This window comes from Otolemur garnettii, unplaced genomic scaffold (genome assembly GCF_000181295.1).
Source record: "Otolemur garnettii isolate 467f Iridium unplaced genomic scaffold, OtoGar3 scaffold00099, whole genome shotgun sequence".
NCBI classification, from domain to species: Eukaryota; Metazoa; Chordata; class Mammalia; order Primates; family Galagidae; genus Otolemur; species Otolemur garnettii.
In genome coordinates this window covers 3,733,405-3,744,409 of record NW_003852494.1, presented here as the reverse complement: position 1 = coordinate 3,744,409, position 11,005 = coordinate 3,733,405, and the positions used below count along the sequence as shown (strand labels likewise).

The following is an 11,005-nucleotide window of genomic DNA, read 5'->3' as shown; positions in this document are numbered from 1 at the left end:
CTCCAACTCCTGGGCTCAAGCGAATCTCCTGCCTCAGCCTCCCAAGTAGCTGGGACCACAGGCGCCCGCCACAACGCCCGGCTGTTTTTTGGTTGCAGCCGTCATTGTTGTTTGGCGGGTCCAGGCTGGATTCGAACCCGCCTCCTTAGGTGTATATAGCTGGCGCCTTAGCCACTTGAGCCACAGGCCCTGAGCCTTCCTTGAAATTTTTAAGAGACATGGTCTCATCCTGCCTCCCAGGCTAATGTGCTGTGGTGTAATTGTAGCTTGTGATAGGATGGAACTGTTGAGTTTAAGCGGTCCTTCTGCCTCAGCCTCCTTAGTAGCGCACCTTACAGGTACATACTACTATGCCTGGCTAATTTTTTTTATCCTTTGTAGAGTCTGTTTTCACTGTGTTATCCATGCTGGTGTGAAACTTCTGGCCTCAAGTGATACTCTTATCTTAGCCAATACTACTCTAATACTAACAGAGCAAAGTAGTTTTAGTAGATTTAATAAATCACTTTCAGAAATAGATTTTAACTTTTTTATTTTTAGAGACAGAGTCTCCCTTTATTGCCCTCGGTAGATTGCTGTAACAACCTCCAAGTTTTGGACTTAAACGATTCTCTTGACTCAGCCTTCTGAGTAGCTGGGACTACAGGCGCCACAACACCCGGCTATTTTTTGTTGCAGTTTGGCTGTGACCGGGTTCGAACTGCCCTAACCACTAAGCCACAGGCGCACCCTAGATTTTAATTTTCTTTCTTTTTTTTTTTTTTCTAAGTGACAGAGTCTTGCTTTATTGCCTTCAGTAGAGTGCCATGGCATCACATAGCTCAGGGCAACCTCCAACTCCTAGGCTTAGGCAGTTCTCTTGCCTCAGCCTTCTGAGTAGCAGGAACTGCAGGTGCCTGCTACAACACCCAGCTTTTTTTTTCTTGCAGTTTGGCCAGGGCCAGGTTTGAACCCACCAACCTCGGGATATGGGGCCGGCGCCCTCCTCACTGAGCCGCAGGCGCCACCTCCCTAGATTTTAACTTTCTTTTTTTTTTTTTTTTTTGAGACAGAACCTCAAGCTGTCCCCCTGGGTAGAGTGCTGTGGCATCACAGCTCACAGCAACCTCCAACTCCTGGGCTCAAGCGAGTCTCCTGCCTCCACCTCCCAAGTAGCTGGGACTACAGGCGCCTGCCACAATGCCCGGCTATTTTTTGGTTGCAGCTGTCATTGTTGTTTGGCGGGCCTGGGCTGGATTCGAACCCACCACCTTGGATGTACATGGCTGGTGCTTTAGCCACTTGAGCCACAGGCGCTGAGCTGATTTTAACTTTTAATAGTTAAATAAATACTAGGTTTATTCTGAGGATTGTAGATGAAGCAAATTTTGCCATAAGTTAATAATTGTTAAAGCTGGATGCATACACATGGCTCATAGAGTAATCTTTTTACTTTTCCATGCTTAGAAATTTCCGTGATTAAAATAATAGGTAGTACCATACAGATTTTTAAACCCATATTGTGAATTTGGGTAGATTTTGGCCTATCTCATAAATGTAAATAGAAGAGATTTTAATAATTTGGGAAACTGAATATATTTTAGAAAATAAGTTGGTGAAAAAAAATTTATTTTTTGAGATGAAGACTATGTCAGCCTCAGTGGAGTGCAGCGGCATCACAACTCACAGCAAACTCAAATTCGGGCTCAAGTGATTCTCTTGTCTTAGCCTCTCAAGTAGCAGGGACTACAGGCACCCACCACAACACCTAGCTATTTTTTTCTTTTCTTTTTTTTTTTTTTTTGAGACAGAGTCTCAAGCTGTCTCCTTGGGGTAGAGTGCCATGGCGTCACAGCTCACAACCTTTAACTCTTGGGCTTAAGCTATTCTTTTGCCTCAGCCTCCCAGATAGCTAGGACAGGCACCCAGCTGTGTTTTGGTTTAGTTTTCATTGCTGTTTGGGAGGCCTGAGCTGGATTTGCCCCCACCAGATCTGATGTATGTGGCTGGTGCTCTAGCTGCTGAGCTGCAGGTGCCGAGCCACTAGGTATTTTTGTTGTTGTAGTGGTTATTGTTGTTTAGCAGGCCCAGGCCAGGCGTAAACCTCCAGTCCCGGTGTGTTTGTGTGGCTAGCGCTGTAACCACTGAGCTATAGGCACTGAGCCCCCTTTGCCTTTCCTGTCCTGTCCTGTCCTGTCCTGTCACCCAGGCTAGAGGGCAGTCATATAGCTCACAGCAACCTCAAACTCTAGGCCTCTGTTGATTCTCTTGCCTCGGCCTTTCAAGTAGGTAGTCACAGTACTTGGCTATTATTAGTAGAGACAGGATCTCCCTCTTGCTCAGGTTAGTTTCAATCTCCTGAGCTCAGGGAATTCACATGCCTCAGCCTCCCAGAGTGCTAGGATTACAGTTGTAAGGCATTACCCCCAGCCTTATTTCCACTTTTTTTTGAGACAGAGCCTCAAACTGTCACCCTGCGTAGAGTGCTGCGGCATCACAGCTCACAGCAACCTCCAACTTCTGGGCTTTAGTGATTCTCTTACCTCAGCCTCCCAAGTAGCTGGGAATACAGGCACCCGCCACAATGCCCGGCTATTTTTTGGTTGCAGTAGTCATTGTTGTTTGGCAGGCCTAGGCTGTATTCGAACCCACCAGCTCAGATATATGTGGCTGGTGCCTTAGCCATTTGAACTACAGGCGCCAAGCCTATTTTCAGTTTTTTTAAATTAAAGATTATTTATTTATTGTAAGTAATGAAAATAATCTAGGGGTTGGCACCCATAGCTCAGTGAGTAGTGTGCCAGCCATATACACCAAGGCTGGAGGGTTCGAGCCCAGCCCGGGCCACCTAAAAAACAACAATGAGAACTGCGACCAAGAAGTACCCAGGCATTCTGGTGGATGCCTATAGTCCCAGCTACTTGGGAAGCTGAGGCAAGAGAATCACTTAAGCCCAAGAGTTTCAGGTTGCTGTGAGCTGTGACACCATGGGACTCTACCGACGATGCCATAGTGAGACTCTGTTTCAAAAAAAAAAAAAAAAAAAATTTGTAGGGTAGCCCCTGTAACTCAATGGGTAGGGCGCTGGCCACGTACATCATGGCTAGCAGGCATTATGTCGGGCGCCTGTAGCCCCAGCTACTTGGGAGACTGAGGCAAGAGAATCACTTGTGCTCAAGAGTTTGAGGTTGCTGTGAGTTGTGACCCCATGGCACTCTACCCAGGGCTATAGCTTGAGATTCTATCTTAAAAAGAAAACCAAAAAAAAGAAAAAAAAAAAAACCAAGAAAATAATCTGGAAATATTTATATAATAAAGATAGTTAGTAATCCCCTAACACCCTCTTTCGTTTTCACCTGAGGTCACATATGTTGACACTGTGAACAGAAGCAGTCCTCTACGTCTGTGTTTTCTTTTATGTGGTATGATATTGCTGGGAATGTACTTTTCTCAGTTAATAGTACATCACAAGTAAATGTTAATACTGATAGAGTCAACTTTTATAAGAGAATGGACAAATATCCATAATGTATATAGTCACTGAAAATTGATAAAAGGAAAGACAACCTGGTAGAAAAAAGTACTAAGAATAAAAATAATTTTCAGAAGAGAATATTCAAATGATTGCTTGTTATGGAAATAGTAATTAAAACAATCTTGTAAGTAAGTAGCCATAGAATTAACTCATGTATCTAACCAGCAATTCCATAACATTGCACAGTATGGTTATAATTAATTGTTCGCTATTAATGTTGAAATGGTTTCTAGTTTTTTTGCCAGCAGCTAAACTTTACATAGTTGTCTTTATATAAAGATGACTTTTTTCTCCCTATAGGATAGCTTTTTTTTTTTTTAGAGACAGAGTCTCAGTTTGTTGCCCTCTGTAGGGTACTGTGACATCACAGCTCACAGCAATCTCCAGCTCTTGGGCTTAGGCAATTCTCTTGCCTCAGCCTCCTGAGTAGCTGGGCCTATAGGTGCCCGGCTATTTTTTTGTTGCAGTTTGGCCAGGGCTGGGTTTGAACCTGCCACTCTCAGTATATGGGGCCAGTATCCTGTTTACTGAGCCACAGGTGCAGCCCATTATCAGATAGCTTTTCAGAAAGATTTTCTGGGTCATAATTGACCTTATTCTTTAGTACCCTTATTTCTATAAGTCTGGATTGGAGCCTGCACACTACTATGCTTTTTAAAGCACCTGTTACATGTGTAAAATTATTTAGATTTCTGTGGATGAGAACTTCATAGACAAAAGATCTCCACTATACAGGACTGCTTTTGGAAAGTGAAGTTATTTTAATAAAGTAATAAAATATAATGTGAGGCTTGAGAACTCAATGATTTTGGAGTATCTACAGACCTTTGGGGACTATAGGATCTATTTAGGTAATTGGAACTGTGGAAGATAAATAGGCTGTGTCTTAATAACTAGAAAATGATCTAGTGTAATGAGTTAGGTAACAGTTCCTTGACTCATTTGGATTATAAGATTTTATGTAAGTTTATTTTCTTATAGATGTTCGACAAGGACTTATAGGAGTTGGCCTGATAAATGTTGAAGATCGCTCAGGAATTCTTACTCTCGATAAAGGTAGTAGTATTAACTTTGTGTGTGCATATAACTTCTTTTTTTGTTTTTGAGATAGTCCCACTGTCTTGGTAGAGTGCCATGGTGTTCACTGCTCACAACATCCTCAAATTCTTCAGCTTAAGAGATTATCTGCCTCAGCCTCCCAAGTGGCTGGGACTCCAGGAGCCCACCATAATGCCCCAACGCCCCTGCTATTTTTTTTTTAAGTAAGTTTTTTTTTTTTTTCTTTTAGAGACAGTCTCACTTGGTCACCCTTGGTAGAGTGCTACGGCATCACAGCTCACAGCAACCTCCAGCTCCCAGCCTGAGGCGTTTCTCTTGCCTCAGCCTCCTGAGTAGCTGGGACTACAGGCGCCTGCCACAACGCCTGGCTATTTTTTTGTTGCGGTTTGGCCAGGGCCAAGGTCAAACCCACCACCCTTGGTACATGGGGCTGGCGCCCTACTCACTGAGCTATAGGCGCCGCCCCACCCCTCCTTTTTTTTTGTTGCAGTTGTTGTTTAGCTGATCCAGGCCAGTTTCAAACCTGCCAACTCCAGTGTATGAGGCTGGAGCCCTAGCCATTGAGCTATAGGCGCCAAGTCAATTGTTCTGTTTTTTATTCATTTTTAACTTTTTTTTTTTTTTTTGGAGACAGTGTCTCACTTTGTCACCCTGGGTAGAGTCCCATGGTGTCATTGCTTCCAGCAACCTCGAACTCTTGGGCTCAAGTGATCTTTTGCCTCAACCTCCCAGGTAGCTGGGACTATAGGCACCTGCCACAACACCTGGGTATTTTCAGAGATAGGGTCTCACTCTTCCTCAGGCTGGTCTCTAACTCCTGAACTCAAACAATCCATCTGCTTTGGCCTCCTAAAGTTCTGGGATTACAAGCATGAGCTAAGCTGTCAAACTTTTAAAAATTACAGAAACCAGGGGTGGAGCTCCAACATTAGTGGTTTGCCAAAGCTCCTGGGTATTCTGACCATGCACGCACAGTTGCAGTTCTCTGGATTAGAGAGTACTTGTAATTTCACAGGTTAAGATTTAATACTGGAGAACTAATTTTCTGAGGTGCTTATATTGTGTTCATGCTTTCTCAAGTGAACATGCAGAAATTCAGTTCAACAAACATCTTTTGTGCACAAATTGTAGTTGTTTTCATTGCTAGAGGTGCAGATGTGCAAATGGTAGGTAGCTCTGTTGCAAGGACAGTGTGAAAGTTGCAAAGGAATACTATAGAAAAGAAAGTGGTGTTCGAACTAGGCCTTGATGAATAACAGTTACCATTTGAATGCATGAAATGATCTATGTAATCTTGTCATTGCAGATTATAACAACATAGGAAAGTTCTTAAATAGAATTTTAGGCATGGAAGTACATCAACAAAATGCATTATTTCAGTATTTTGCGGATACACTTACTGCAGTTGTTCAAAATGCCAAAAAAAATGGAAGATATGATATGGGAATCTTAGGTAAGTAGGGATATTTTAAAAATATATGTATTCCTGGGCGGTGCCTGTGGCTCAGTGAGTAGGGCGCTGGCCCCATATACCGAGGGTAGCGGCTTCAAACCCGGCCCTAGCCAGGTTTGGGGTTTGAAACTGACTGCAAGATGGCCGAGCGTTGTGGTGGGCGCCTGTAGTCCCAGCTACTTGGGAGGCTGAGGCAGGAGACTTGCTTGAGCCCAGGAGTTGGAGGTTGCTGTGAGCTGTGATGCCATGGCACTCTACCCAGGGGGATGGCTTGAGGCTCCGTCTAAAAAAAAGAAAAGAAAAGAAAAAAATAGCCAGCTGTTGGTGGTGGGCACCTATAGTCCCAGCTACTCGGGAGGCTGAGGCAAGAGAATCACCTAAGCCCAAGAGTTAGAGGTTGCTATGAGCTGTGATGCCATAGCACTCTACCGAGGGTGACAAAGTGAGACTTGTCTCTAGAAAAATAAAAAATTAATAAATAAAAAATATGTGTATTCCTGATAAAAATGTTCCTTTTACATTTACTTGTTGCTTTTTCTTATTTAAGATCTTGGTTCTGGAGATGAAAAGGTGAGGAAAAGTGATGTTAAGAAGTTTCTGACCCCAGGGTATTCAACCTCTGGCCATGTAGAATTATATACAGTAAGTTTGGGAAACATATACATGTCAGCCTCTAGTCCTCCTGTGAGGCATCTAGAGAAATGATTTTAAATGTTTTGTATTTTACAGATTAGCGTGGAGAGGGGAATGTCATGGGAAGAAGCTACCAAGATTTGGGCTGAGTTGACAGGACCAGACGATGGCTTTTACTTGTCATTACAAGTATGACTTTTCCTTTAAATGTTAACTATTCAGATAGATAATATTTCATTGACTGCATTATATTAATTGTCTTCTTTACTTGGTACCATTTTTCCAATTATGTTTGGCCTTTTCTGTTTAAGTTATTATAATTATGAATTTATCCATTTATATGTTTTACTTTATTTATATTTATATATATATATGTTTTGGGGGTTTTTTGCAGTTTTTTGGGGGGCTGGGTTTGAACCTGCCTCCTCCGGCATACAGGGCTGGCGGCCTACTCCTTTGAGCCACAGGCGCCACCTTACTTAATGTATTTTAAGGGATGTTATTAAATACAAATTTAAAAGTTACATTTTCTTTTTTTTTTTTTTTTAAGAGAGAATCTCAAGCTGTCACCCTGGGTAGAGTGCTATAGCATCATAGCAACTTCAAACTCTTGGGTTCAGGGAATCCTCTTGCCTCAGATTCTCTATTTTTAGTAGTGATGGGTACTCACTTTTGCTCTGACTAGTCTCAGACTCTTAAGCTTGAGCAGTCCACCTGCCTTGGCCTCCCAGAATGTTAGGATTACAGGTGTGAGCCATCGTGCCCAGTCCAAAAGTTGTATTTTCTTATGGTCCAGCGTAAGTGGCTCACGCCTGTAATCTTAGCACTCTGAGAGACCAAGATTGGCAGATTGCTTGAAGCAAGCTCTGGAATTCAAGACCTGTCTATACTACTAGCTGGGCACTGTGGCGGGTGTCTATAGTCATAGCTGCTGGGAAGGCTGAAGCCAGAGAATCATTTGAGCCCAAGAGCTTCAGGTTGCAGTGAGCTATGACACCATACTACTCTACATAGGTTGACGAAGTGGGGTGGTGCTTGTGGCTCAAAAGGGTATGGCGCCAGTCCCATATGCTGGAGGTGGCGGGTTCAAACCCAGCCCCAGCCAAAAATTGCAAAAAAAAAAAAAAAAAAAAGGCGAAAAATTATAGGTTGACAAAGTGAGACTCTGTCTCAAAATAAAATTAAAAAATCTGTTTTGTATGTTTCTCTCATTTTATAAAACAGTTAACTATTTCTGCATTCTCAAAGTATATAGTAATATCATATAATATGTTATATATATACACACTATACTTTTTGTTTTAACCTTTATTTAGTCTTAGTTCTGTGGGTACATATATATTTAATGCTTACCATTAACTTCCTAGTCCATAGGTTAATCGGTCTTTAGTCATTTTGTTTAATGCTTAATTCTATAGTAGATAACTTAGGAAAGGTTATAGAAACATTGCTCTCTGAATTCTTTCTTTTCTTTCTTTCTTTTTTTTTTTTTTTTGTGGAGACAGTTTCACTTAGTCATCCACAGTAGAGTGCTGTGGCGTCACACAGCTCATAGCAACCTTCAACTCCTGGGTTTAGGTGATTCTGTTGCCTCAGCCTCCCAAATAGCTGGGACTACAGGCACCCACCACAATGCCCGGCTATTTTTTGTTGCAGTTTGTCCAGGGCTGGGTTTGAACCTGCCACCCTCAGTATATGGGGCCAGTGCCCTACCCACTCAGCCACAGGCGCCACCTTGCTCCTTGAATTCTTTTATTCTGATAAGGTTGTGCCTGTTGTACTTCTTAGTTTTAGTAAATGTGAAATCTCTGATTTATATTTTCTTTTTTACCCTTTTTTAAATTTTCTTGTTTTGAGACAGTCTTTCTCTGTTACCCAGGGTAGAGTGTTATGCTCTTGTAGGTCCCGGCAACCTCAAATTCCTGCACTTGAGCAATCCTCTTGCCTTAGCCTCCTGAGTAGCTGGGACTACATGCATTTGCCATGATGCCCCACTAGTTTTTTGGGTTTTAGTAGAGGCTTTTCCCACACAAGGGATTGTGTGGGAAAAGTTAGATGGCACTCTAATTTTCTCTCACTTTTGTTTTTGAGACATAGTCTCAAGAGTTTTGTGGCATCACAGCTCACAGCAATCTCAAACTTTTGGGCTCAAGCGATTTTTTGACCTCAGCCACCTGAGTAGCTGGGACCACAGGTACCCATCACAACGCCTGACTACTTTTCAAGACAAGGTCTCACTCTTGCTCAGGCTGGTCTTCAACGTGCGAGCTTAGGCAGTCCACCCACCTTGGCCTACCAGAATGCTAGGATTGCAGGCTTGAGCCACCTCGCTTGGCCAGTTCTCTCACTTTTAATAAGTTGTTTCAGAATCTTTATTGTGGAACATAAATTATATATATACATATATGATTTTCTGAATTATATATGTACACATTTATATGTTTTAATTTCTAGTGGTTTCAGATTATATATTCATTTATTTGTGGCTTTATTAAAATAAAATTCATACATAGTTTATTCATTTACTTATGTATACAATTGGTTTTTGGTGGGTAATAAGTACTTTTTTTTTGTTTATTTTTTGGACATGGAATCTCATTTTGTCACCCGCTTGAGTGCTGTGTCAGTCACAAGACGCAACAACCTCAAACTCTTGGGCTCAAGTGCTTCTGTTGCCTCAGCTTCCCTAGCAGCTGGGACTACAGGCGCCCGCCACAATTCTTGGCTATTTTGTTTTTTGTTTGTTAGGTTATCAGGCTTGGACCACGTTTGAACCCTCCAGCCCCAGTGCATGTGTGTGGCACCCCAACCATTAAGCTACAGGTGCAAGCTTACATTTTTAGTTTTAAAAAATTTGGGTAGAGCCAGGCATGGTGGCTCACACCTGTAATCTCAGCACTGTGGGAGGCGGAGGAGGGAGGATTACTCAAGCTCAGGAGTTTGAGACTCGCCTGAGCGAAAGTGAGACTCCGACTCATGAAAAAAAAATGGAAAAACCCAGCCGGGCGCTGCAGTGAGCACCTATAATCCCAGCGGCTTACGAGGCTGAGGCAGCAGGATGCCTACAGCCGGAGGTTGCAGTGAGCTCCAACGGCACTGCACTCTGCTCAGGGCACAGGGTAGATAGAACTCTGTCTCAACAAAATAAAACAGGGGGAAAAAATTGGGGTAGAATACCTATGACATGAAATGTATTGTTTTAATTTTTTTTTTCTCTTTTGGGAGATACAAAGTCTTGCTTTGTCACCCAGGCTAGATTCAATGAACTTCAGACCTCAAGCTTTCCTCCCACCTCAGCCTCCCAACCCTCTGGTATTACAAGCATGAGCTACTGCTCCCAGCCCATTTTAACCATTTTTTAAGTATACAGTTTACTGGCGTTTATAATCACAGTATTGTAGATCCATGTTTACTACCTATTCTCTTTTTCTTTTGAGACAGAATCTCGTTCAGTTGCCCTTGCGTTGGGTGCCGTGGCATCATAGCTTACAGCAACCTCAAACTCTTGGGCTCAAGTGGTTCTCTTGCCTCAGCCTCCCAAGTAACTGGGACTATATGCGCCTACCACAGTGCCCAGCTATTTTTAGAGACGGGGTCTTGCTCTTGCTTAGGCTGGTCTTAAATACCTGAGCTCAAGCAATCCGGCCGCCTCAGCCTTCCAGAGCTCTAGGATTACAAGCGTACGCCACCACACCTGGCCCTTTTACTACCTATTTTTATCACCCCTGACAGGAACTGCAAGGGTTAATTTGCACAGTATCCCTTTGTCCAATCTCTGCTAATCTCTAGTCTACTTCTGTCTCATAATTTGTCTCTTCTTGTCTATCCATCTCATTTAGATGGAATCATACTTTATTTGTCCTTTTAAGTCTAGCTCATTTCACTTAGCATAATATATTCCAGGTTCGTCCATGTTGTAACATATAGCACGACATCATTTATTTTTAATAAGGCTGAATAGGATTGGGCACAGTGATTCATGCCTGTAATCCTAGCACTCTGGAAGGCTGTGGCAGATGGATTGCTTGAGCTCACAAGTTTGAGACCAGCCTGAGCAAAAACAAGACTCCTATCTCTACTAAAAATAGAAAGGGCAAGAGAATCGCTTGAGCCCAAGAGTTTGAGGTTGCTATAAGCTATGCTGCAGCACTCTACCCAGGGTGACAGCTTGAGACATTGTCTCAAAAAATAAAATAGGGCGGTGCTTGTGGCTCAGTGACTGGGGTGCTGGCTTCATATACCGAGGGTGGCGGGTTTGAACCGGGCCCCAGCCAAACTGCAACAAAACAAATAGCCAGGCATTGGGGGGTGGAGGGGTACCTGTAGTCCCAGCTACTCAGGAGGCT

At 42.9% G+C, this 11,005-nt stretch overlaps 1 protein-coding gene across 1 annotated transcript in view; it reads left to right on the top strand.

Moving 5' to 3' along the window:
* The window catches only part of LOC100955999 (strawberry notch homolog 1), a 37,765-nt gene that overhangs the window by 11,687 nt on the left and 15,073 nt on the right, over positions 1 to 11,005 (top strand). The window contains exons 7-10 of the mRNA XM_023516833.1: positions 4,496 to 4,570; positions 5,880 to 6,026; positions 6,574 to 6,668; positions 6,756 to 6,848. Coding sequence (XP_023372601.1) covers positions 4,496 to 4,570; positions 5,880 to 6,026; positions 6,574 to 6,668; positions 6,756 to 6,848 — 410 coding nt within the window. The remainder of the gene's footprint in view (positions 1 to 4,495; positions 4,571 to 5,879; positions 6,027 to 6,573; positions 6,669 to 6,755; positions 6,849 to 11,005) is intronic.